Consider the following 26,802-nt stretch of genomic DNA (forward strand, 5'->3'; position numbering starts at 1 on the left):
CCGGCCGGGTCCACGCCTCCCCTTGCTCCCGCCCCATCCATCCTCCGAACCCCCCAGAGCCCGCCCCGCTCCCGCTGATTGACAGGCGGGGCAGCGATCCCAGGAGCCCGGCTTTTGCTCCGCAACCCCAGCAGGAACTATAGCCAATGGGAGCTGTAGCCAATGGGAGCCAAGAGGCGGGGCCTGAGGCGGGCCTGCGGTGCTGGTCAGGTGCTCTGCGCTGAGGTGGCTTAAAGGTCAGGGACTGCAGGTTCGTTGGGGGGCGCCCCTTGCCGCCGCCGCCTCCCCCCTATTGCCCCCGGTCTGCGGGAGGGAGCTCCCTCCAGGCCCTCCCTCCCATTGCCCCAAGCAGATGCGGACTGAGCGGATCGCCGCGAGGGTAAGAGTCCGGGAGTGTGGGAGGCTGGCCTGCCGGGGACCCACCCGCCTCCTGCGGGCCCCCCAAACTACCCTCCCACCCGTTTCCACTGCACACATACACAGAGCCCACGTTAGGGCATCTGCCAGCCTCGGTGGGCGGGAGGTTTGCGAATTGGGAACGCACCCTACCCCGAGATCCTTCCAGGAGCTAGGATGGAATCCCGGTGAAGAAGATGGGGCGATGTATCACCCTCCTCTTGATGTATATTCGCTCTACACACACCTACTCCTCCTTCAGTTTCCTGCCTCTCGTTTCTTGGCGCCCCGTCCCTCCAGATTTCCAAGGCTGTCTGTGGGGGAAGGGTTGGAGGGGAGGAGGAATTGGAAAGCAGCTCAGTGAAATCTGGACCCAGAACTAGGGATTCCACGGCGCAGTGCAGCATTTTGTGCGTGGAGAAGAAAGAAATCAGATCTTCTTCCATCCCTACCCCCACTTCCCAGTTTGTTGCTTTATGTCATCGATGTGATGATGTTGGTTCCTCTTACCAAACATTACTAAGCTTGAGGCAACACTTAGCCTTTGTTTGTTTTCGTTTGTCCCAGGAAAGCAGTTCTTTCCTGCTTACCACAGTTACTGAATTAATTTATTAAAATAGAGGAAAATGTCAAAAGCTGAATTCGATTGCTTTTTTTAATATCAATTTATTTATTTATCTATCTATCTATCTATTTAATTTGGGGCCGCGTTGAGTCTTTGTTGCTGTGCGCAGGCTTTCTGTAGTTGCTGCGAGCGGGGGCTACTCTTTGTTGCTGTGCGCGGGCTTCTCATTGCAGTGGCTTCTCTTGTTGCGGAGCACGGGCTGTAGGCGTGCGGGCTTCAGTAGTTGTGGCTTACGGGCTCTAGAGGCTCAGTAGTTGTGGCGCACGGGCTTAGCTGCTCTGCGGCATGTGGGATCTTCCTGGACCAGGGATCGAACCTGTGTCCCCTGCATTGGCAGGCGGATTCTTAACCACTGCGCCACCAGGGAAGTCCCTCAAGAGATTTCTTGGCACAAAATACGGTTAGATCCAGGTTTCGGTGGGCTTATAAATACCTTCATGCAAGAATGGACAGCAGAGGGAGAGAACAAAAGATCCTTACTGGATTTGCAAACCCAATGGGAACTGACCAAATTTACATATGTATTGTTTTTTCATATTATCTCTTAACTTTCTTGAATAGAATAAAAGCTTTTTAGAAATATAGGCAGATTACCAACGACAATAACAACAACGTTGATCCCAAGAGATTATTTAATCCTGGGAAGTGCCTTTTCTACACTCATCACTGATAAGATTAAATGTTGATGAATTTTAAGATTAGGAAGGTCAACATCAAATTTTAGAATTATGTTTCAGTTTAAACTTAGTTCAGAATCTAAATGTTTTGTTTAAAGAAGGCTATGCTTTGATTATTAGTACATGAATGCAAATTACATTTCACAAATATATTTGAATGTCACAAATTTTGTCACTTCAGGATACCAAGTTAATCTATTTTCTCCTCTCTCATGACATCTCTCACATCTCTTACCATGATGGACCAGACATAAGGCCTTGCCTTTGAAAAACAGAGGTGTACACATGTACTTTTAAAAAGTATTAGTTTTGAATTTGCTAGTGCAAATTTGCTTGTTGCTATGTTCCTATAGCCCATCTAACCATAATGATAAATATGCCCACAGGTATTTGACTGTATAAATGTTTCTGACCAGGAGTCAGAAGTCTGAGTCAACCTGAAAATGTTTCTGAAAAGTTGTATGTAAATTATATCATCTTTTAAAATGATATTTGAGGAGCTTATTTAAATAATTTCTTTGAGGAATGTTTCAATAAATTCTTGGAAACTAAAACAGTTTCTAAAATGCAAATGTAATTTTTAGCTTTATTTATACAGGGAGCCCCAGGTCTCTTGTTTAAGACGAAGTTCTGCAGCATAATCCTTCCAGGCTGTGATTTATGATATAACTGGGATTACTAAGCACCATCCCTCTCCATTTTGGGTAAAGTATACAAAACAAAATTATTGCCATTAACTTCTATGTGTTTCTTAAACAGATTATCTTACACTGAACTGATCAAGTACTTTGAAAATGACTTCAAAACTTCTCTGGGTGTCCTTCATACTTGCTGCATTGACACTTTCAATTACATTTTCTCTCCAACCAGACCAGCCAAAGGTTCTACTAGTTTCATTTGATGGATTACGTTGGGATTACTTATACAGAGTTCCAACACCCCATTTTCATCATGTTATAAAATATGGTGTCCACGTGAAGCAAGTTACTAATATTTTCATTACAAAGACCTACCCTAACCATTATACTTTGGTAACTGGCCTCTTTGCCGAGAATCATGGCATTGTGGCAAATGACATGTTTGATCCTGTTCTGAACAAATCTTTCTCCTTGGATAACATGAACATTTATGATTCTGAGTTTTGGGAAGAAGCGACGCCAATATGGATCACAAATCAGAGGGCAGGACATACGAGTGGTGCAGCCATGTGGCCCGGAACAGATGTCAAAATACATAAAAGCTTTCCTACTTACTATATGCCTTACAATGAGTCCGTTTCATTTGAAGAGAGAGTTGCCAAAATTATTGAATGGTTTACATCGAAAGAGCCCATCAATCTTGGTCTTCTCTATTGGGAAGAACCTGATGACATGGGCCACCATTTGGGACCAGACAGCCCACTCATGGGGCCTGTCATTTCAGATATTGACCAGAAGTTAGGGTATCTCATACGAATGCTGAAAAAGGCAAAGTTGTGGAACATTCTGAACCTAATCATCACAAGTGATCACGGAATGACGCAGTGTTCTGAGGAAAGGATCATAGAGCTTGACCAGTATCTGGATAAAGACCACTATACCCTGATTGACCAATCGCCGGTGGCAGCCGTCTTGCCCAAAGAAGGTAAGTCTGAACAGACTGGTGGTCTGGGGCTGGGTCTGCCTGTGCCCGTTGCGATTGAGTGGGGGATTTTTGTTTCTGTGTCTTTCAAGTGTGCTTGCCTTTGTCATGGTAATATTCTGGGATTTAATCCTTAGTCTCTGAAAAGACAAACTCTCTCTTTTCTCAGAGTCTGATTTTTCACTTTTTGCTAGAATGTTAAAACTGATGCTCTCTCTATGTATTTATGGTAGTCGCATTTAACCATTTTGGAGTCATTGGATATGGTGAAAGCTACAGCCTCCATTCTCAGAGAAATTGAGATGGGAAGATATATACAAAATGTGCCTGCAGTTACAGTGATTTTATGGAAGCCCTAAAGCCTTCAATGGATCCTTAGTTAGGACCTGCTTAATAGGAAAGCAGTGGGGTACAGGAAGGAGAGAGTTTTGGTCATCCTGAGATTTAGTTTTCTTATCTGTAAACAGGGGAAGAAGTAACAGTACCTCAAACTTTTTACAAACCTCTCCTCGAAGCCTCACACCAACTCTGTCTCTCATTATTTCTGTTTTAAAGATAGGTGAACAAACTCAAAAGGTTTAACATCCCCAGGTCAAAAAGTAAGTGCAGAGCAAGACGCAGACTTGCACTCCTGACTTTTGTTTTATCACCTCCTGGGGTTAGTCTAGGTATGAAATGAGAAAACAGATCTTGAAAAGCTGAAGAACTCACAAATGAGAGTTAGATCCCTCGCAGGGGAGTTAAGAGGATCATAAGAAACAGTGAATGTTAAAATAGGCACGTGCAGCTGCACACAAACATTTCTATCAATTCAATACAAAATAGCAATCTTTTGTGGTTAAGAAAATTGCATTAACCCTTCGGTTCCCCTGATCAAGTTGGTATGGTGTTCCCTTGTTGGCAGGGAGGAAGCCCCAACAAATGGATTTGAAAAACAAGAAAAGGATTAAAGATATTGCCCAGGTTTACTGCGTTTGAAGTTACAGGGAGTACTTCTGCAACGCCTCCAGGGTTTCAAAGAACGTTTGACCAACCCTCACCCTCCACTTACCGAATTTTCTTGTCTTGAGATTCTCTATCTCTGTACTCAGAACTACCAGAACTTAGCTCTTTGTTTCTGTTTGGATGTTGCAGTGCCCTTGACATTTTACTTTGTGCCACCAATTAGTACCTGTGTGTGTGTGTGTGTGTGTGTGTGTGTATTTAATCTTTAGGGATTAGAGATTTCTGGTTCTATAAAATGTCTTCTCTTAAGGTGAATTTACTTTAAGAGAAGATTATTTCTCAGTTTCCCCCACAAGATTATTTCCTCAAAGGGGGTGGGAGTTCTAAAGTGTCTGGCGAGGCTTCATTACCTTGAACTTGCTGGCTGTCTACGTCAGTAGGATGTCTGCGTTGATTGACCTCTGTTGCCATGGTTGTTTCTTTGGCTGTAGCAGTGAGTGTCTTGTTCTGACTGCCTCTCCTCATCCTTCTCTTTTAGGCAAATTTGATGAGGTCTATGAAGCACTAGCTCATGCTCATCCTAATCTGACTGTTTACAAAAAAGAAGAGATTCCAGAAAGATGGCATTACAAATACAACAGTCGAATTCAGCCAGTTCTCGCAGTGGCTGACGAAGGGTGGTATATTTTACGGAATAAGTCAGATGACTTTCTGTGTGAGTATGTTATAGTATTTCTCCCCATTCTGCATCGTTGTCTGCTAAAGTGGAGGCTAAGTGGGAGTTGTTTCTGCCGTATTCAACAGTCTGTTTATCGATCGAATAACTAGCTAGTGTCACACATTAATAGCTAAATAAAGATCCAATAAAGATCCCAATAAAGATTTATTGGGGCTTTAAAATGAGGTAACCTCCTAAAAGTGGAACATTTACTTCTCTTGAAGCCTTCAGACCAAAGATAAGCACAGTGCCCTGTACTGCTTATTATAACCATTATGTTCCGGAGGAAAACCTAACTGAATTTTATAAATTGAATCATTTTCTGCATCTGTTTTATACTCTGATTTCAAAAGAGTTTAATCTCTATTTTTCTTTTCAGTTGTTAGCTTTCTAGTTTCTTTTGTGCTTCTGGCTCTACCAAATATAAGCCAGCTTTGCTTTACACCTTGGAAACATTTCTAAAAAGAAGTGCATATTGGCATGGATAAAAATATATCAAGATATATTTTTCTAATGAAAAATACCTAGTGGTATAATTTTGGAGATATTTCCATTGAATAAATTTAGAATATAATGTAAATCCTATTTAAAATTAAAGCATGCAAAATAAAGAGCTTCCTGCTATCCTTTTTTTTTTTTTAATTTATTTTTTGGCCACACCACGCAGCTTGTGGGATCTTAGCTCCCCGTTCGGGGATCGAACCCGCACCCTCTGCACTGGAAGTGCAGAGTCTTAACCACTGGACCACCAGGGAGGTCCCCCTGCTATCCTTAAGTGTAGTTTTCCCTTCTCATATAGCTTTTAACAAGTTAGTCAAATGGACAAGTCATCCACAGGATTTCACTCATTTTTATTTTGCCTGTTATTTGCATATTTGCTCTCAAACTCCCTGCCCTTACCCTGCTCTACTTAGTATCAGCAGTGACAGATCCCTACAGACTAAATTTCCCAGGCTCCTTTGCGAACTGGTTTCTGGTTCAGTTTGGTCAATAGAGGACCTTTGCAGGAGTGTGGAAGGCTGGAGTTTGGGAGAAAGCCAGGGTATTTTCCCCCCACTCTCTCTGCCCCAGGCTGTGTCTCTAACAGTGACTTCATGTCCTCTGTGATCCCAGCTCTGGACGACTTCCTGCTCTATGGCCTCAGTGCCTACTGGGTAGTCCTGCCTTTGGGGTTCTGGGGACACTACCTCTTCCTTCTGTCCCTCCAGCCCTGGGGGCCATGGGAGGTTCCCACTGTTCTACTCGCTGGGTAACCTTGCCATCCCATGTTTGCTTCTGAGCTTCAGCACTTTTGTAACTAGGCCCCATCTGAAATTCTCTCTCTTGGATGGGTTCCACTTTCCCAGCTGATAGAGCTATTAACATGCACTACCGATCAATTCACTGGGAGTTGTTTCCATTCTGTTACTTGAATGTTGAAGCAAGCACATGGTGTCAACACTATCTAGAAATGTTCTTTTAGGCACTGGTCCTTGATACATATAAGATATGAACAAAATGTCCCTTTAGCTAGAATTGGGTTCCCATCATGTTTATTGATAAAGAGAAAAGCAGTTGCCTGGCCATGGCATTTGTAGAGCATATGTAAGTCATATTGGCAGATGCATACAGGTACATGGGTTCTGGTCCTGAAAACAGGTTTTACATATAGATAATAATCTGTAAACCAATATTTAATCAGGCCAGGAGAGCTGTTTTGAGAAGGCCTTTAAAAGTAATTTCCTTGGCCAGGGGAATAGTTGCCACCTTTATATGTTCAGGTTTTCATGTATTGTGCAGGTAGCTCTTATGTTAGAGGGGTTGCTCAAAAAAGAACTGCTATCTCTGCGGAGATTGAATTACAATTTACAATTAACATAAATGTAAGTGGCTCTCTTGAAATTTTGGTTTGGTGAACTACACATACTAGATGAGTCACACCTATTTTGAGCAGAAAACCTTAATAGTGCTCCTATTTCTGTTATATGATGTTCAACATAATTACTTATTCAACAAATAATTAAGTACTGGCTACTACAGTCCTTCTCAGCCTGAGTTCTATAAGAGAATTCAGCCCTAATGGCCAAAAGCAGTGGTTCTCAAAGTGTGTTCCCTGGACTAGCAGCATCCAAATCACCTGGGAACTTGTTAGAAATGCAGATTCTTGGGCCCAACCCAGATCTACTGAACTAGAAACTGTGAGGGTAGAGCTCAGCGATCTGTGTTTTTACCTGCACCCATTCCCCTACCCCGGGGTCTCAAGTTTGAGATTCAAGTTTGAGAACCTCTGCCCTTAGGCATCCATTATTAAATACTGTCTACTGGATCCAGCATTTATTGTAGGGGCTACCATTATGAAACAAAGTCCCTCTTCATGGGAAAAGTTTTCTAAGTCATAATGAGTTCACTTCAAATCTGATTTTCTAGTAAGAAGTGTGATATGATTGATCTTTGCCTTCATGATTAGAGTCTAGATCCAACTTTCCATAGACATGAGCACAGCAGTCATCCAATCAATTACAAATTATATAATGGCACATTTCCCAAGGTTACTATCGATTAATTAACTAGAATAGCACAGTCCCGTCAGATGATTCCTAGTGATTCATAAATCCAGCGTTATTTTCACTTGAATAATAAACTCAAAAGAATCATGGCACTAAGAATGACTTCTTTAGGTGGATTTTGCCAGGCAGATTTGGAATTACTTTGAGGAGATGACTCTCAGGGGAATTAATTTAGGATTTTCTTTTTTGCAATGCTGTGTTCTCATTGCATATTTCCCAGTAGCAAACACAAGCAGTAGAGGCTAATTTGCTAGTCCTTCTCACCACCTTTAAAAATAAAGCCTTTCAGTTTTCTTTGGTTGCCGTCTCATCAGCAGTAGCACCCTGATATTATGCTAGACGCACATGCCTTTAAAAGGCAGCTTTTGGCAGAAATAGAGACACAGATGTAGAGAACAAACGTATGGACACCAAGGGGGGAAAATGGCAGGGAGGTGGTGGTGGGGGGGTGGTAGGATGAATTGGGAGATTGGGATTGACATATATACACTAATATGTATAAAATGGATGGCTAATAAGAACCTGCTGTATAAAAAAATAAATAAAATAAAATTCAAAAATTCAAAAACATAATAAAAATAAAAGGCAGCTTTTATTATGCAGGAGTTTTCATCCTTCAATTTTGTATCATCGTCTAACTTGATAAGTCAGGAGACTCCTAAAGTTTTTACTTCTTTGTAACCACACGAAAGCACACAATGCTAAGTTGGATCCTGATCTGAACCACCAAAGTCAAGATTTTACCCACAAGTCCTGACTTTAAAAAAAATGTCACTTTCATGTTCCCCTGACTTGCCTCAGCTTTGCTCTTTCCCCTTCTTCCTGTGCTGCTGAAGGTAGTGTTGCCTGGAGAGAAAGATTTGTGATCATTTGACTTTTCGTTTCCTGAAGTGAATGGTGGTGTTGACAACAGCAGAGATTATTTGTAAAAGATCCTTTTATTTAAAAGTCAAATTAGATAACATTTGCATTTAAGTTCACAATTTGATGATACAATTATTTCCATTTTAATACCATCTGGTTGGCTAACTTGTTCATGCATTTTATCTTCACAGTAGGCAACCACGGTTATGATAATGCATTAGCAGAAATGCATCCCATATTTTTAGCCCACGGTCCTGCCTTCCGAAAGAATTTCACAAAAGAAGCCATGAACTCAACAGATCTGTACCCCCTGCTCTGCCACCTCCTCAATATCACTGCAGTGCCACACAACGGATCACTCAGGAACGTCCAGGATCTGCTGAGTTCACCAACTCCAAGAGCGAGTCCTTATACACAGAGCCCTCCTCTCCTCCATGGTAGTGTCAAACCAAGAGAAAATGAACAAGAGGAGCCATACGCTTCTTTCATAGGGGTCTCTCTCGGTAGCATTATAGTTATTGTGTTTTTAATAATTTTCATTAAACATTTAACTCGCAGTCAAATACCTGCCTTACCAGATTTTCAGGCTGAAATATCTCAACCATTGCTACAAGCCTAATGCTCCTTTGATGTGGAGATTGCATAGTTATGTCAGTGTTTAAAGGTTTCAAATTCTAGGAAACCAGCTTCAAACATTTGCACAGACCATTAAGCAGTTACGTACATGTGCAGAGGCAGTCATACACACACACACACTCATGCACATGGACCAAAATACACATACCTGCAAAGGATGAAGGATGGGGAAGTATGTTTCCATTGTCCTCTCTGGCTTCTGGTAGGTAAGATCCTGCTTTATTTGGACTTGGCACATACAATGTATATATTTAACAACTTTGCACTATTTGAAGTACTTTACATATTGCACTTTAAATTACTCTCCTAGTGGGTACGTTTATGTGAAATGCACTTTATTGACAATTACGTCTGAGAACTCGGTTGAAAAAGCCAACTTTTGCACCCATGTCCCAGAATACCTGTTATTCCTTCTTCAAACGGAATGAAATTTCTAATAATTCCTGAATACTGTAGAAATCTATCTATCTTCTTAAATTGGGAGAACATGAAGAAAGTGAAAACTGTTGAAAAATGAAACGTGATGACCTTGGAACATTGAATTTTGGAGAGGTGCATTCCCAACAGCAGGGTGCACCTGTGGGCACTCCTTGTCATATTTCTTTCCAATGGACATGGGTTTTCATTTTATTTTTCCCCCAAAAAAGAGATCCAAATACTGACGAATTCATTCCAGGTATGTTGTTTCCATCGTGAAATTCATTATTGCTGTTTCCTGATTAGTCATTTTACTCTGATTTTAATAGTAAGACACCGTGAGACCTCTACTCTGTAGGCTTGAAAAAAAAAAAAAGACACCATGAATATACGTTTCTTTCCTCTCGAGTCTAGCACTGGTCTGAGTAGCACCATCTCAGCAATATTTTCTCTTGCTCTGTAATTATTTGCTTCCTTGAAAACTAAATCACTATTAATCGCATTAAAAAATCAGATTAGATAAAACAATGTTTTCTTTCTGGTAATCTGTAGTGACAGAGCACAAGCATCTTTTCTATTTCAGCATTTGAAGGTCCAGAATTGCAAGAGAGCACAAACTACATTAGGGAAAATGTAGGCCACGCAATCCTTGAAAAGAACCGTGTGGAGCTTGGGGGAAAAAAAATTAGAAAGAAACTTGGGGAAAAAAATTAGGCAGGACCATTGTTGTTTGCAATGTACCCAGGACAATGCGAAAGGGTGCCTGGTGGCAAAAAATAGTGAAACTCCTAGAGGTAACAGGTAATTGAAACAAGAGGAGCTGAGATTATAGCCTTGTTTCCTGAAATATCTGAATATCCACTCACCAAATGCTCAGTGGAATCAAAGATGAATCCAGGTTCACAAATAGACTTTACCTCCTGGGTAGGTTTTTTCACCTGCCTGGTCATCTCAGCTCCCCAATCCCACCATGGAAAGCTGTGCCTTAGATCTCTTAAGTAGGCTGGTTAGGGAGAGGGTAGCGTTACCTATGGTTTCTTAGAGGAAAGAGGAAGCCCTGGAAAGAATAGCTTTCCTTGAAGAAAATAGAAACCAGTTTATAGACACGTGGCCCATAGAAAATACTGTGATTTTGTGTATATTTATGCACCAACTCGCTAAAAGTAGGTAAAGTGGTAAATGTATTCCAGAAAGGATAAACTAGATGTAAAGAACAAAAGTGGCATAGTGAAAAATATAATTGAAGTGCTTCCTAAAATCAGGTGAATGAATTATTTTTAAATGATGATACCAGTAAACAATGTTAGCACTTAATTCTCATGTCATTAATACAACCTCTAAATGGGATAGAATGGAATCGCTGGAAATGTACTATAGATTAAAAAGCTGAGAAGTGAGATGGTAGATACCAAACTCCTCAAGAGGTCTTAACTCTGGATTAGACATTTTACGTGTGACCACTCGTGTTGGCTTGCTTTGTAGTGATGAACTTATCTGCGTTATTGAGATGCCAATCTAATGACTGAAAGATGAAATTGGTCTATTTAAAAGCATTATTATTCAAGTGCTATCTGTATATTTAAACTAATTGTTGCATTAAATTCATTTTAGAGGGTGCTATTACCTTAGTAGTAAGAAGAGAGTAGATTCTGTAACACTGATGAAATCATTAAAATTCTGATATGAAGATTTGATTATTGAATGGTTTCCTTTACAGATACTTATTTTCCTGTAAAGTATCAGCAGGAGAGTTTACCTGAAGGAAAATAAAATTTTAAACTTTGCTGGGGAAATATCTAGTCACTCATCATTTTTCGATAGTTTCATTGTTGTTTTGGTTTTATCTGCATGTCTGTGGTCAAACTTTGTATGCAGTCAACACAAATTAGCACATAGAAATAACATGTAGACCAGCTAATCTTCCTAACTGTAAGTAAGAACTTTTAAAAGTTCCGAGCATGGAATCCCCCCCGTCACAACACTGACATGTTTGCTTTACATCCTCTGTCGGCTATTTTGAAGTTGATTAGTTGATACGATTTTTCTTGTTCAGCATGTATTTTGCAATTTCTTCTCCCTTTGCCACCTGCTATTTAAGTTGAAAATTGCTTTTCAAAATGCTTTCTGTCCTCTTAAGTAAAATTAGGATCGATTCTATTATTAGTTTCAGTTTCTTACAAGAACCTATTTCTAGAAAATCTATAGTTTTCTTTTTTTGATGCTGTTTTTATCAGGTTTGATATCAATGTTATATTCACCTCAAAAACTCATGTATTTTTTTCTACAACACTAGTTTAATGAAGCAAATATAACAGGGATAATCAAACCCAACCAAGGGGCACTAAAAAAGATCATTGCTTTGGGGGCCTGAAACTTTTTTGTAGAATAGTTTATAACTTTCTCAATCTTTAATTAAGAAATTGGTTTTAATTTTCTTTCTCTATTGGAATCAATTTTATTCAGCAAATCTGGCATCCAAACTTCAGGAAGCACAGGGCCTAGGAAATGGTTCTGGATCCAAGGATCTTAGCCCAGGAGTTAAACCATGAGTAGACAAAAGTAATTTGTTAGTATAAAGTTTTACCACTTTTGAAATGCTACAGGACTCTCTTCCAAAGTAAAGTGCCTTTTTTTTTTGTTTTCCCACAGTTCCTAGAAGTATTCAATGAATGTCAAAATAGGAAATTAATCACTGCTCTATTAGAGGAAACTTTGTTGAATCTATATTAGAAAAGACATTAAATACTCTGGCTATGTACAAAACAAAGTTTAAATACTGTAATCCCGCCCTCACCCCAAGTGTTTTGTAATCACCTTTTTTCAAACTTCTTCCTGTCTACTGTGAGTCAATAAATTATAGTTCTAGAAATTCTGCAAAATTTATCTTGGCTTTCCTTCCAGTGATGTCCTTATGTTGGATTGCATATTTATACACTGCTTTAAAAATTTGGTTAAATGTTACAAACTTAATCCTGGTTTTAAAAAAATTGTAATGAATGCCTAGGTGGATTTTGCAGTATTACTAAGTCATGTCAACATCTATCACAGGATGTATATTTTGCGAGAAGGTGACAAATTAAAAAATCATCAATGACATCACATTGTATATTGAATAATTATGGTTAAAATGTTTTGGTAGATTTTATTCACATAAAATTTTTAAAATCATAACAAAGTCATAACTATGAATTCAAGCAATATGGTCAAAATATATTTAACTTAAGGCACTACACACAAATTTCTTTAAAGCACACTCATGTCATTTATTTACATAGTATTTTAGGAATTTACAATAAATACACATTTCCCATCTCATCTTTGTCCTTCATTTGTAGCTTTATATACTCACAATGAAGTAAAAACCTCCAAGTAAAAGGTATTAAATGCAATTATCCTTAAAGCTTACCAGATATGGGCAAGAGAACGAAATACCCAAGAACAAGGCAAAGGTTTTTTTAATCCTTTAATGTTCCAAGTATCTTTCAATTCTTATACCAAGCTTAATGGAACAATAACACAAAACCAGTGGTACAGAGCATTGAAATAATTTTTATTCTATTGCTGTTTACCAGAAAAACTTGCACATTAATAATAGCAGCAGAACTGTCCCTACATTTACATAAGTAAATGTACTTATTCTGAATTCACTCACTGAATTAACAAACTTACTAAAAAGTTTTCCTATTACCTTTGAGTATTGTTGTCATAAACAGTTAAATCTTTCCTGGAGCCAAATACTTTCTACCACCCAGAAAACACAGAAGCATATTAGTCAATTATTTAACAAAATACACACCAAGTGAAAAAGGCTGGCTTTACTGAAATATTTTCTCAGTGTATTAGAGGAGTCATTGGCTTTAAGTGATCATTTTTAAAGATACAACTGAATTAACATAAAGTTCAATATAATAATATATAAACGTCTCTTTGATTAAATAAATAGTCTTCTTGTCCCATCAACATATACATAAAACATTTACAATTTTAATCCAAGTTAGTATTTTGAGAATGGAATAAAGAACAAGACAAATAGGTCTTCTGTTCAAAGGGCTGAGACACTGATGGGGCATCCCTTCCTATTCCATCCTCCATAAAATCCACTCGCAGGTTGGATGCTATGGGCCGATTTCTGAAACTCGTAACTGCCAATCAAGCCAGTACAACCACTAAAGCTCACACCACTGCAAAGACCAAGCTCTCCTCAATTAGTATTTTAGACATTTCAAAAAAATGCTCACTGCTTTAACTGTGACTGTTCTCCTGTCCTTTTTTTTTTTTTTTTTTTAATGGAAATGGAAGTAGAAAGAAATTTTTCTATTATTTTGTTCAGATCAACTATTAACCTTTAGGATAACTTTTATGTGAGGCAAAAACATCAGAAATAAAATCTGTCAAAAAAGCAAAATGAGTCCTGGTGGTTTTATTTATTTATTATGCTGTTCCTAATACAGTCACCTACGACTGCATGCATCGACTATTCACGCAGGGTGTGGAAATGCGTCTCAAGAACCCCAAGTACAACAGGCACCAAATACCAGGATCAGGAGATCAGCAGTGACCACAGGATGAATTATATGTTTGATGACTGGCACCACTGTTCTTGACCACCACAGATAATCAGCATTTAAGTGGGCTGCATATTTACTGTAGATTATCTTTGTATCTGTAAAACAGTTCCCTAGTTTATTTTATATTGTCAAAACTTTAAAGATCGCACTAGTAATATGAATTGCTTGCCTCAGCTGCTGATGAATGGTTCTTGAACCCAGTTTTTCCTCTAATAGATGAAATCTCGTCTGCCATAATTCAGTTTCTTCCTACTAATTCTGATTGTTAGAAGGTACCACTTAGCAAAGCTAGGATAACAGTTATTCACAACAAATCCTTCGCTCTGAACAAGTATGTTTTAAAAAATATGAGCAGAGTGGTTATTTCTGTGAACCAAATATGGGAGAAAAAAGCAGAGGAAGCATTCAGGGTACTGAAGGTTAACAAGAGTCCTGAGAGTTTATTCAGCCACTTAACATATGATTCATGTAAAAGATCAAAAGATACTAAATTCCATTTTAAATTTAGCTACCCTATAGCCTAAAAAGTAAGGCATAAAATTCCCAAAGGTAAGTAGAAAAATCTCTTTTCCTCATCCTGACCCAATCAAGACCAGATTTGTAGTCAGGTCATACATTTCTCGGCAGCATCTGGAGACCTCTGGTTACAAAAAACAACATGAGAAAGTTAAAAATGGTAACAAAAATTAATGAATTTTTAAAAATTATGATTTTACCTTGTGAGAAGAAAGTACGCGAAAATGAAGTGCAATTATAACCTTTCCTGAGAGCTGGGTTCTATGCGGATGTGGAAGCCGGCCCCCAGGCCACTCACCTCCCACCACCTGCTGTAAGTCACACAAAATCTGTACACCCATACACGCAACACACTGGCACGTACATACACACAACTAAATAACTTACACAAAGGCATTGAGTACAAAGTGAGAAAACCACTTTTCCCTATTTTCTTAATTTCTTCTTAGCAATACTCTTCAAAAAGGTTTAACTTTTGAGGCTTCAATAGCTTAAGGGTCTTAACAAAGACACACTGGTGAAGAAGACTTAGGCTTTGTATCATGGGGTCTTTGCTTGTTTTTTATAACAGTTTTTCTTAAAATAATTTCTTCATATGCTAGATCTTTTCTGCCTGCTTGATCCATTTTAATTAACCATCACAGAGAATTTCCTACCTCAAGGGTTTACTTGGGATACAAACTCTATTAAAGGTACATATAAAAATATAGGAAACTTTTCCTTCCTGATACACAAAATCCACACATTTTATAAAGATTTCTGTTGTATAATTTACAAATGTAAAAATGTATTCAAAAAGCATACCCACTAAATTTTTGCATATTTTCATCTAAAGATGTGTCTAATCTTCATTGCAAAAAAAAAAAAAAAAGGCAAAGGCAGTATTTTTCTTAAAAAAAAACCTTTCTAGTTAGGGAAACAGTTGGTGTGAACTAATGATTTACTAGCAATTTTTTCTATGGTCAGAGTTTTTTGTATTAGCTAATGCTGCAAAACAAAACACAAGGAAAAACAAAATAATTGTAGCATGCTTGGTCTAAGATCTTTGTCTTTCAAAGCATACTTTTTCATAGTTGTAACACCATTCCTTGGGTGTGTCCTAATCACAGCCACTTTGTATAAACCCCAGCACATGTCACCCAATTAAAGGATCATCATCATCATCTTGTAGCTGAAGTCGGGAAAATGGCCGGGGTCCAGAGAGTCTATTCTGCATGATTATGATGAGGCAGGTCAGAGTGGTTAAGACCAAGAGCGCACCGATAACAATTCCTATGGCTTCTGGGAGATTAATGCACCACTGGTCCACTAACAAACACTTAGTATGACCAAAGGTTCCATTATTGGGCTGTGGCTTTAATCCCAGGATGTGGCACATCATTGGATAAATATCCACAATGTTAATGGTGCTGTGTTGGTAGCCTTTGTGAAATGCAGGACCGTGGGCAGCTAGAAATGGATTCATACTAGGCAAAGAATTATCATAACCATGGTCACCTACTGGAGAAGAACAAGATGATGTTAGTAAATAAGAGCAGCTTTTCTACTACAAAATAACTTGCTTCTAGTGTAAATACACTGGATTCTTGCCAGTGTAATTCCCATTAAAATTCTGATTAGTTGGGCCAAACAGGTGCCAGGAGTAAAATTTTCTGTTTTCTTCAAGTCGGCCATGTCCCCTATTTCACACACACACTCCCCCCACCTTTTCCCGGTCGGTCATGACCTCAGGCTTTCAAACTCTCTCTCAGCCTGATGTGCTTCTCTCTCAGTCCCAGCCCCACGTATTTCACCTGCCAGTGTCCAGCACTGTTTGCACAAGCCCACTGCAAACAGCACCGGTGATAAAAAGACTGGTCGGCCTGAGGGTCCTGAGTAACTGGGGAGAGCAGAAGTGAGTAAAGCCAGTGAGTGGCAAGGAAGTGAGTCTGCAGCCGGACCTATGTCAGCTGCTCCCGGACAAGACATAGGATGTGGAATACACCACTGGTCTGCTGACAGCTAATGGGCGCCTCAACATCTGGAGGGTCAGGGGACTGAGCACGTAACAGAAGGGATTCTTGCCTTGAATGGGAAGTCTAACCTGGTGACTCCAACTTGTAACTCCAGTAAAAGTCTAACTCAAAGAGAAACCTGATGGTCCCTGATATCACTCCAATACCAGATTCTCAAGTTTTTGCTTTATTTTTTAAAATATTGCCTTTTAATGCAGACCAGTTACATTTAATAAGCTCCTACTTCCATATGAAGTGCAGGGGACTAAGTAATGAGTGTATCAGTGTTACATATTCTTTAATCGTATGTTTGAAATATTTCATAATAAAAACAATTCACGTGATCAATACAATAAGAAGCACAATATAACATTATATATAGGTATTATGACTTCAGTAATATAAATGAATATGATTATAATGTGAATAATATAAACCATATGATTTAATAATAAAAATATGCATTTGTATGTAACAGAGAAAAAGAATAGAAGGAGGAAAACGCCCACAATTAACATCTGTCTGTACTTCTGTATTGAAGGATTATGGATAGTTTTCGTTCTCTTTTCTGAACTCTTCTGTATTTTCCAAGTTCTCAATAATTAGTATACAAAATAAGTATCAATAATATATAAACTCTAATGGCCCTCAGTCTTATCCTTGCCTGATGCGTCTGAACTGCTATAGATCAGGGATCTGCAGACTACAGCACCTGGCCAAATTTAGCCCTTCGCCTGTTTCTGTAAAGGAAGCTTCATTGGAACACCGCGTGTCAGTTTGTTTACGTGTTGCCTGTGGCTGCTTTCCCACTATAAAGGTAGGATTGAATAGTTGAGACAGAGACCAGCTGGCCCACAAAGCCTAAAATATTTACTATTTGGCTTTTTACAGAAAAATTTTCTGACCCCTGCTATGGTTTACAAAATCAGATTTTTGAAAAATGTACTTGAATTGAATTTACCGTATGGGTAAAAACCTGTAATTCTCCCCTATACATTTCTTCAGTTTGAGGAGAGATTTTGATCCATCTGTTTTGTTTACTTGGTCGATTTTTGTTTGCATACTTTCTGGTTCTTGCCCAGTGTTCTAACTAGCTGTAGCACTCAGGTAAACAATTTCATCACTGGGGAAAGACTTAAGGTTACTTGGACAAATTTCTTTTTTTTTTAACACAAAAAAAGAAAAAAGAATTTGGACTAGCTAATCTCTCCCCCTTTACTTTGTTTCTTGACTTCTCTCTCTTTTATTTTGTTTCTTTACTACTCTCTTATTTTTACAAATCAAGAGAACCAGCCTTGAAAGTTACTGACAGTAACTGCAGTTTTTGTAAAAAAGTAAAACTACTCCTTCATCCTTAAGATGACCCAACCTTCTAATCTAAGGATGAAACTGTGGTTTCTAAAAATTGCTCTCCGATGAAAACCTGAGAATCACCTAGTTGAAAATCAAACTAATTATACTGTGTGAACATCTCTAAATCAAAGTATCCTGTTAATGGAACAATGTCACAACGTGTGATTTATCCCTAGGATACAAAAGAAAAATTCTAAATAAATACTTACATTTTGGTGATGATTTATTTAGCACAATTGTCCAGCCTTCATCAGCAACCAAAATAATAGGTTGAATTCGATCATTATGTCGGTAATGAAACCTGGCAGGAATGTCTTCTTTGAGATAAACATTCACGTGAGGGTCACAGATTTTCAGTTTGTTATAAACCTTTGTTCTGTCTGGAAGAAAAGGAAACAGCAAAGGAAAAAGGTCATGTTGACTGATAAGGAAAAAATATTTCTAACTAGAATAACTGGAAATAAGTCCTGAACAATGTTATCTATTAAAGCCCTTTAATCATTAAAAAAACAGAGCAATAATAATGATGTAACAGTGCTGGGGACACACACACACACACACACACACACACACACACACACACACCCCTTTCCAAGCATTCACATATCTCTCTTTTCATTTTGTGATTATCCCTTGTGGACTTTTATACAAAGAGGACAAATTTCACATCTAGCTTCCTAAGTAAATATAAACTAATTACGTATTACTGCTAATTACTAAGTCTAAGATCAGTAGACGAAAGGTATATCTCACACAAAAGTCCAAGATGTTTTTTAAGGATAAAAATTTCCTTTTTCCATTAGTGTGAATAAGTAAGAAATACATCAACAAGGACCTACTGTATAGCACAGGGAACTATATTCAATATCTTGTAATAACCTATAATGGAAAAGAATCTGAAAAAGAATATATATATATATATATATATATATATATATATATATATATATATATATATATATATATATATACACATGTAAAACTGCATTTCCTTGCTGTACACCAGAAACCTTATAAATCAACTATACTTCAATAAAAAAATAAAAATTAAAAAAAAGAAATACATCAAAAAGCAAGGAGGGACTTCCCTGGTGGCGCAGTGGTTGGGAATCCGCCTGCCAATGCAGGGGACACGGGATCGGAGCCCTGGTCTGGGAAGATCTCACATGCCGCGGAGCAACTAAGCCTGTGCGCCACAACTACTGAGCCTGCGCTCTAGAGCCCGCGAGCCACAACTACTGAGCCCACATGCCTAGAGCCTGTGCTCCGCAACAAGAGAAGACACCGCAATGAGAAGCCCGCACACCGCAACGAAGAGTAGCCCCCACTCGCCGCAACTAGAGAAAGCCCGCGCGCAGCAACGAAGACCCAACACAGCCAAAAATAAATTAATTAATTAACTTAAAAAAAAAAGCAAAGAAATAATCCCTTTGAACCTGAACCTTAAGCTAATCGCCTAAAAACTTATACATCAGGGGAAAAACATAATCCCACTCTGAGTGAGTATAGGAGTGTATGGCTGTGAACTACAAAAAGTCTGAGCTTCATTCTTTTACAAAACCCTTCCTCCTCAATCAACTGCCCCATTCAAATATTCCTTGGCTACAAGTTTACTTACTTATTTTGGGAAGTATTGCAGCAACTGGGGTCAAGTCTATAAGAGTGTAGTCTGAGGGGTCGATGCAGTGATCCAAGTTTATCAGCCTGTCCTTAGAACACTGGGTCATCCCATGATCACTTGTAATGATCACATTAAGATCTTCCCACAGTCCTAACACCTTGAGTTTGTGAACGAGCTCACCGATATGGTCATCTATTCCTTTCAACACTCGGCGCATGTTTTCTTTATCTTCAGGGCCATATTTGTGGCCACTTGCGTCTGGTTCTTCCCAATAGAGTGTTGCAAAGGTGACGGGTGGGTTCGAATTGCTCAGCCACGTGGAGACATTACTGAGTCTCTCCTCAAATGACACTGAGGGGTTGTAATTCATGAAATAGGAAGGTGTGGTATTGTGAATGGGCACGTCAGTACCAGGCCACATAGCAGCAGCACTTGATCTGTTTTCCTGAAGCTGATTGGTCACCCAAATAGGGACTGCCTCATTCCACCAAAAAGGATCCTTGTCATTAATGTCAGAAAAATGTTTCTTTGTGATGACATCATACATGGAATTAGCCACAATGCCATGGCTTTCTTCATACAGGCCTGTCACGATGCTGTAGTGGTTTGGAAATGTTTTTGTGATAAAGACATTTTTAACCTGCTCTACCAAGACACCTTCTTTGATAAAATTCTGGAGATGAGGAAATTCATAGTTGTGTAGATAGTCAGCTCTGAAGCCATCAAAGGATACCAGTAGTAACTTGGGTGGCAAAGTACAGGAAGAGTTCCCTCTACAACCAGTTATAAGTCCAGAAAACAAAAATACCAGCAATAACTTCATAGTGAACATGCTGATGGAAGGCAGTCAGGGTTCCTAAAATATAAAAACACAATTCATAAGTAGTAATACTATTTGAGTTGGATTAGGTTTCAAAAGTTTAGTCATCAGGAGAAGAAAACCAACGTTTATAAACTTTTTATACACCAGCTTTACCTACATCAACTTGAAAATTAAATAACGTCACTTACTGAAAGATAACTGAATAAAGTGGGAAAAAATTAAAATTGCCTTTACTTGTCCAATTATATGTCCTGCCCCATTTTTCATGCTCCGAAGGGGATATGGGCCATTCTTATGCTCCATACAAATTGGCTGCCTTGTTTGTTTGCAGCAGCAAAAGTTATTCTAAAGGTTTAATAAGAACAAATGAAGAAACAAAAACAATCCTTTTGCACAAAATAGAAATAACGTCAAGCTTTCAGAGGCTCCAGAGAGGGCAATTATTTTTCTAATTTAATGACTGGTACCCTATAGTTCCTTTTAATCCACAGAAATAGGGGGTGGAACCTCTACCATACTGGCTCATCATCAGTTCCTGCTGAAAAATACTGGCATGAAAAAGGGGAGTAAGTAATAAATATTACTTGAGAAAAAGGTCCCACCTCAATCTGAACCTGCCCAATATTCACAGGAGGCTGACAAACAGACAAAGCCTACAGGAACTTGGATGCCACGGTAATTTCTGAAGAAATGCAACAGCTGTTGAAATGCATTTCATCACCACATCCCTTTTAAACTTCCTTTTTACTGTCAAAGACATACAGTTGGCCCTGTCCATGGATTCAACCAACCGCTGATGGAAAATCCAGAGGGCTGACTGTATTCATGTACTATGCCATTATATATAAGAGTCTTGAGCATCTGCGGATTTTGGTATCTGCTGGGGCTCCTGGAACCAATCTCCCTGTGGATAATGAGGGACCACTGTAACTATCCTGCCTAACACCCTAGGCTCAGAGCGCTCCCTGATTTTCTGGTTCTTTTTTAACAATCTACTGATTACAAAAAAACAGATTTCCCCAAACAAATCTCCCTGCCTTCAGACTCTATCTTCTTTGGTTCCTAAGAAAATAGGATATGTAATTTAGGTAGAGTGAGTCTCCACTGCTGCCGTACTTCTTTTTTTTATTATTTTTTAATTTTTTTGCCACGCCAAGAGGCCTGTGGGATCTTAGTTCCCTGACCAGGGATTGAACCTGTGCCCTCTGCATTGGAAGTGCAGAGTCTTAACCACTGGACTGCCAGGTAAGTCCCCTGCCACACTTCTTCAAGTCCCCAGTGCCTCCTGTCCGGAGCCCTTCCATCTCTTAACTGACCTTCCTACCTCGATCACCTTCCCCTTACTCACCCAACATCCGCTCCCAACTTAACCTTCCTAGGAATAGCCCTGTCCATGACACTTCCTTAATAAAATCAGTATTCAAAGTCCCTCTGCCTATACAGAAACACCTCTGCCTGGCATTCAAGTCCCTCCATTACCCAGGCACAACCCACGTGCAAATTACTATGAAACAGTTACACAAATCATGGCCAACCTTAATTCCCTTTTACCACACATTGCTGTCACAGTCTGTCTGAGATGCATTACAGAGACAATAATCGTTTATCTAGGTGACCTACAGGTGACCTATAGCAGCTCTTCAGTAATAATTTGTGCTTCCAAACCTCTTAAAGTTACTTTCTACACATGAATTCTTTGCCCAAATACTCTCTTAGGTCAATAAAAAAAAAAATCATTCAATAAATAATATAGCTAAAGTCTATAACACCAAAATTTATGTATGTGCCATTTTTCAGAGGACAAGGGCTTTATACTTTTCAAACATAAAATACTCAAAATAGGGGCATAAATAATCAAAACAACAAATCTGGCTGTCATCTTGGAAGAACAAAGACGAGCTTGAATGAACTCTGTTCTACAACACCACAATTTCTTGTAATGCTGCGCTTGAGACCCATACATCATAAAGTATTGTTTTTAAAACTAAGCCCTTTGAGGAATCATGTCACAGTATGTCTAAAACTTTTCCAGCGGAGTTCCTCTAAGAGCAGAGGGGTGCCGAGACAACTGTGTATCCACATGCAAAAGAATGAATTTGGACCCCTCAGCTCATACTATGTACAAAAATAAACTCAAAATGACCAAGATTAAGAGCTAAAACTATAAAACTCTCAGCAGAAAATATAGGAATAAGTCTTCATGACCTTGAGTTAGGCAAAGCCTTCTAAGATACAGCACCAAAAGCACAAGTGACGAAAGTCATAAATAAATAAACTGGACTTCACCAAAATTGAAAGCTTTTACGTTTCAAAGGACATCATGGAGAGAAAAGAAAACCCACAGAACGGGAGACAATATTTGCAAATCATATATCTGATAAAGGATTTATATCTAGAATATATAAAGAACTGTAACAACTCAATAATAAAAGTTAAATAATCCAATTAAAAAATGAGCAAAGGATCTGAAAAGATATTTCTCCAGACATAGAGATGGCAAATAAGCACATGAAAATATGTTCAACATCATTAGTCATCAGGGAAATGCAAATCAAAACCACAGTGAGATACCCCTTCACACCCACTAGGATGGATATAATAAAAAAGATAATAACAAGTGTTGGCAAGGATGTAGAGAAACTAGAACTTTTATACACTGCTGGTGAGAATGAAAATGGTACAGGCACTTGGAAAACATTCTGGTAGTTCTTCAAAAGTTTAAACAGAGTTACCGTATGACCCAGAAAATCTACTAGTAGGCATATGCCTCAGAGAAATTAAAACACATGTCAACAATAAAACTTGTACACATATGATCACAGCAGCATTATCTGTAAGAGCCATGAACTGGAAACATCTCAAATGTCCTTAAGTGATAAATGGATAAGATGTGGTATATCCACACAATGGAATATTATTTGGCAATAAAAAGGAATGAAGTGCAAATATATGTTATAACTTGGATAAACCTTTGAAACATTGTGCTAAGTAAAAAAAGGCAGTCACAAAAGATCACTTATTGTATGATTCTATTTAGATGAAATGCCTAGATAGGCAAATCTATAGAGATGGAAAGTATATTAGATTTGTCTGGAGCAAGGGGTTGAAGAGAAATGAGGAGTAAATGCTAATGGGTATGCGGTTTCTTTTTGGGGTGATGAAAATGTTCTCAAATTGACTGTGGTGATGGTTGCACAGTTCGTAAAACTGTACACTTTAAATGAGTAAACTAGACAGTATGTGAATTTTACCTCAGTAAAACCATTATATTAAAAAAAAAGAGTAGAGAGAAATGAAATTGTAATCTTAAAAGCATCTGGATTGTCCTGCCACAAAACAGGAAACATCTCTGATGTTTCATCTTACCTCAAGAATTATGTGAAATGTGTACTCTATACCACAGACCTGAGTTTTTTAACGTGAATGTGTTTTACCCCATCTCCCACGTGCAAAACAATAAAACAAAAACCTGTGTCTGCCCCTCTCTCACACAAAATACATACAAATCAAAATCTTTCTTCCCCAAATCTTGAGTGAATAGGAGGGTCAAGGCACACGTGCTGTTTACCCTGGGGTTCACTAACCCCTTAGCACACTGCTGGATTCTTGTTCCCAGACTTAGAAGCACAGACAAAGTGGAAAGATTAGAGGCTCTGAAATCAGAAGGATCCCAGAACTTGAGCTCACATTTAGTAGAGGAGCGACTGTGGGCAGATCTACCAGCTTCAGTTTCTGTGTTTGTAAAATGTGGATACATAAAGTGTTAAACAGTAGGCCCTCAAATTTAGTTTCTTTTTTATCCACAGTTACAAAGCCGTTACGTCAGGAAAAAAGTCTGTACTGTGACAGGCGGAATGATACTATTGTGAAACTATAAAGTAGTTAGAAATAATTTAGTCTAACCTCTTCTTTGTACACAGGATGAAGATGAAGTCCCTGGATTGGCCAAACTCAGGAAGCAATTCGTAGCCTTACTGTCTGTACTCTTACTAATTTCAGGTCCTTAACAAGTTTATAAGTCTAGTAACAGCGAGTTTACAAGTCTAGTTTTAATCTCCAAACTATGAACGGAACTTTTCCTGCTTTCATTAGTGGTGCCTGTATCTATGTCTACTGCATTCTGTTTCATTCCAACAGGAGTGTTAAGCTATAAACAAAACACCAGTGAGAAGTTCTCAAGTATTTCCAAGGAATACAAAAAATCACTAATTGCTATATTACAAAGCACTGGGAGAAATTCTGTAATTTTTCAAACCAAAAAGATATCAAAGGGAAGGAAAAAAAGCAGAGTCACCGGAACTACACTCAGATAATCCCAACAGAAGTTGTGTGTAGTTTTCTTCAATTCAGGGGCCAAAACACACTCTGCCTCATCTGGGATGACTTTCTTACTTGGATGAAATGTATCTCGGGCAATTCTCACTGGCATTCTTAGCTGAAGTTGGGTGAGTGTGACAGTTAAAGGATATGGTGAAAGCTATTTGCCACCATTAGCATGCCAGCTGCTCTGTAATACAAAAGCCTTATTCTAAACACTTCACAAATGCTATTTATAATGAAACTCTTATACAGCTTCAAAATAAAAGAAAAATAAAATAGCATTGTCTATGCACATAGATAACATTGGTGATTTTCCCTAGATTATTATTATTAATTTTCTTGATATTCTAAAGAAAAACTAAAACTACTCTCTGAAAGACTCTATTTCTTAACAACTCTAGGATTCTAAAGTATTCTTCAATTTTCCAGCACATACAAACTTTTCCGGCATCTTCAAAACAGCTACACTTAATCTTACTTTCTACATATATTATTTCTTTCTACAAAATAACTCCTTGTGTACTTCTTCTGTGTTCATCAAGTTTTTCCCAAATTATATTTTGTAGCTAATTTAAAAGCAAGGAGGAGATATTTGTATTTTATATACTTTAGTTATAAAATATCTCCTCCCTGCTTTTAAATTCGTTTAATTTCCTTAAAATAGCTTGGAACAACCTCTGGAAAAAAGGAAGAAAGAAAAGAAAACCGGAATATTAAAAGGAGCAGTTGACTTCCTATAGTACTGGCAAGGTTTCCGGCTTGGGTCCACCAGATGGCCTGGTGGTTAAAGAAAAAACCCTAGTGGAGTCAAGGCTGGTATAAACCTGAATCTGCTCGTGGTCACTAGCTGTGCTTCACGTCTCTGAGCAGGACTTTCCCCATCTGTATAATGGGACGCTGTGATCTCACAGGGTTGCAGTGCCCAGGAAAGGAAGCGTTGTTTGTAAAATGCTTAACACAGTGTCCGGCCGATAAAAAGCACTTCAGTGTTACCTTTCTTGTTAGGTTTTCTAGGAAATTCGTTTTAAAATTTGGCTGTGTCACTCCCATCAACTCTAATCGAATACTCACGCGGAGGCAGGTCGATCGATACCTTGGACCGCGTTCCTGTAAAATCAAACGCCCGCCCCGCCGGCCCCGCCCGCCCCCTCGGCCTCCACCTCTGTCCCGCCACCGCCCCCCGCCTCCACCCCATACCCCACCGCCCGCCCAGGCCGCGCCTACCTGCTCAGTTTCCTTTCCTCTTCCCACCCCGCCCTCCGCCGCCCCCAGCCAGGTACCTCCCGGCCGCTCCGGGGTCCCTCGCGGCTGTCCGCCAGGGGGATGTGTGTGTGTGTGTGTGTGTGTGTGTGTGTGTGTGTGTGTGTGTATCAAGGGTAGGGGATCTCACCACCTCTATTTTCAAAGCCCCTAGTGGACGGGGGAGGGGGTGGCATTTCCCTCCGGAACGCCGGGCACGCTAGGGTCACACTCACCCGCTGCCGCCGCTTCTCTGCAGCACGCGGAACCCGGCGCGCGCGGAACCCGGCGCTCCGGGGTCTTGGGAGCGACGGAGACCTGAAGGCGCAGGAGCCAGACCGAGCTCTTCCTGAGGCGCCTGCGCACTACCGGGCGCCCCCCGCTGTTAACAGCCCCTTTCTCCCTGAGCTCCGCGATACCCGAGGTGCTCCGAGGGTGCTCCGCTGCCCAGCGCGCGACTGCGGAACAGTTTTACAGCTCGCGGGGACTCAGCGGGCGACGGAGTGTGAGACATGTCCTCGGATTGGACATCTCAGCCGCGGTCGATGTAACTCCCTTTCCGATTGGTTGGATTCAGGTACAACCTGGAGACAGAGGCCTTGGGGGGGTCGAATTGGATCTAGTAGGAGAGGTTCGTTCCACTCTCCTGCCACGCCCCATTTTCTAGCGTCCCAGGGCTGGGTGCCCTTCAGGGGACCTGAAACACAGCGAGTCCCTGAAAGGGCACCTGGCTATTGCCAGCCTCAGGCTTACTGCCATTCTCAGTTCGCCCCTAGTTAACATGCATCTTGTGGTAAGATGTCTGCGGGAAAAGCGACTTTGGCAGCCCCAGGGCCCAGCACGAGTCTAGAGCAGCTTTAGCCAGTTCCAGTTAGTTGGGATAAATACAGTGTGGCTCTACCAAAGCAGTATGTGTCCGTGTTG

The 26,802-nt window shown here is 39.6% G+C and overlaps 2 protein-coding genes across 4 annotated transcripts; one reads left to right on the plus strand and one right to left on the minus strand.

Annotated features, from left to right (window-relative positions):
• Positions 1 to 123: 123 nt before the first annotated feature.
• On the plus strand, positions 124 to 15,399 carry ENPP5 (ectonucleotide pyrophosphatase/phosphodiesterase family member 5). Its single transcript, XM_036868663.1, has 4 exons — positions 124 to 379; positions 2,458 to 3,321; positions 4,802 to 4,978; positions 8,583 to 15,399. The coding sequence occupies exons 2-4, from the start codon at positions 2,493 to 2,495 to the stop codon at positions 9,008 to 9,010; spliced, it is 1,434 nt and encodes a 477-aa protein (XP_036724558.1). The 5' UTR covers positions 124 to 379; positions 2,458 to 2,492; the 3' UTR covers positions 9,011 to 15,399.
• ENPP4 (ectonucleotide pyrophosphatase/phosphodiesterase 4) lies at positions 12,974 to 26,345 on the minus strand. Of its 3 annotated transcripts, none has more exons than XM_036868662.1 (4): positions 26,115 to 26,345; positions 19,494 to 20,352; positions 18,085 to 18,255; positions 12,974 to 16,025 (listed from the first exon to the last, which is right to left on the minus strand). In XM_036868662.1, exons 2-4 carry the CDS (start codon positions 20,326 to 20,328, stop codon positions 15,664 to 15,666), a joined length of 1,368 nt encoding a protein of 455 aa, XP_036724557.1. In that variant the 5' UTR covers positions 20,329 to 20,352; positions 26,115 to 26,345; the 3' UTR covers positions 12,974 to 15,663. The 3 variants fall into 3 exon arrangements, with proteins under 3 accessions (XP_036724557.1, XP_036724555.1, XP_036724556.1); XM_036868660.1 differs by having other exon boundaries at positions 12,974 to 16,028; positions 26,115 to 26,341; XM_036868661.1 differs by lacking the exon at positions 26,115 to 26,345 and adding an exon at positions 25,864 to 25,951 and having other exon boundaries at positions 12,974 to 16,028.
• Between the last annotated feature and the right edge of the window lie 457 nt (positions 26,346 to 26,802).

Source organism: Balaenoptera musculus, chromosome 11 (genome assembly GCF_009873245.2).
Source record: "Balaenoptera musculus isolate JJ_BM4_2016_0621 chromosome 11, mBalMus1.pri.v3, whole genome shotgun sequence".
Classification (NCBI taxonomy): domain Eukaryota; kingdom Metazoa; phylum Chordata; class Mammalia; order Artiodactyla; family Balaenopteridae; genus Balaenoptera; species Balaenoptera musculus.

Coding starts and splice junctions, on each gene's coding strand:
- ENPP4 (XM_036868660.1), bottom strand. CDS start 20,328: ATGTTCACTATGAAGTTATTGCTGGTATTTTTGTTTTCTGGACTTATA. Junction 18,256..19,493: donor TGCAATACTTCCCAAAATAA/GTAAGTAAACTT, acceptor CTTTTCTTCCAG/ACAGAACAAAGGTTTATAAC. Junction 16,029..18,084: donor AAATAAATCATCACCAAAAT/GTAAGTATTTAT, acceptor GTTCTTCTCCAG/TAGGTGACCATGGTTATGAT.
- ENPP5 (XM_036868663.1), top strand. CDS start 2,493: ATGACTTCAAAACTTCTCTGGGTGTCCTTCATACTTGCTGCATTGACA. Junction 3,322..4,801: donor AGCCGTCTTGCCCAAAGAAG/GTAAGTCTGAAC, acceptor CTTCTCTTTTAG/GCAAATTTGATGAGGTCTAT. Junction 4,979..8,582: donor TAAGTCAGATGACTTTCTGT/GTGAGTATGTTA, acceptor TTATCTTCACAG/TAGGCAACCACGGTTATGAT.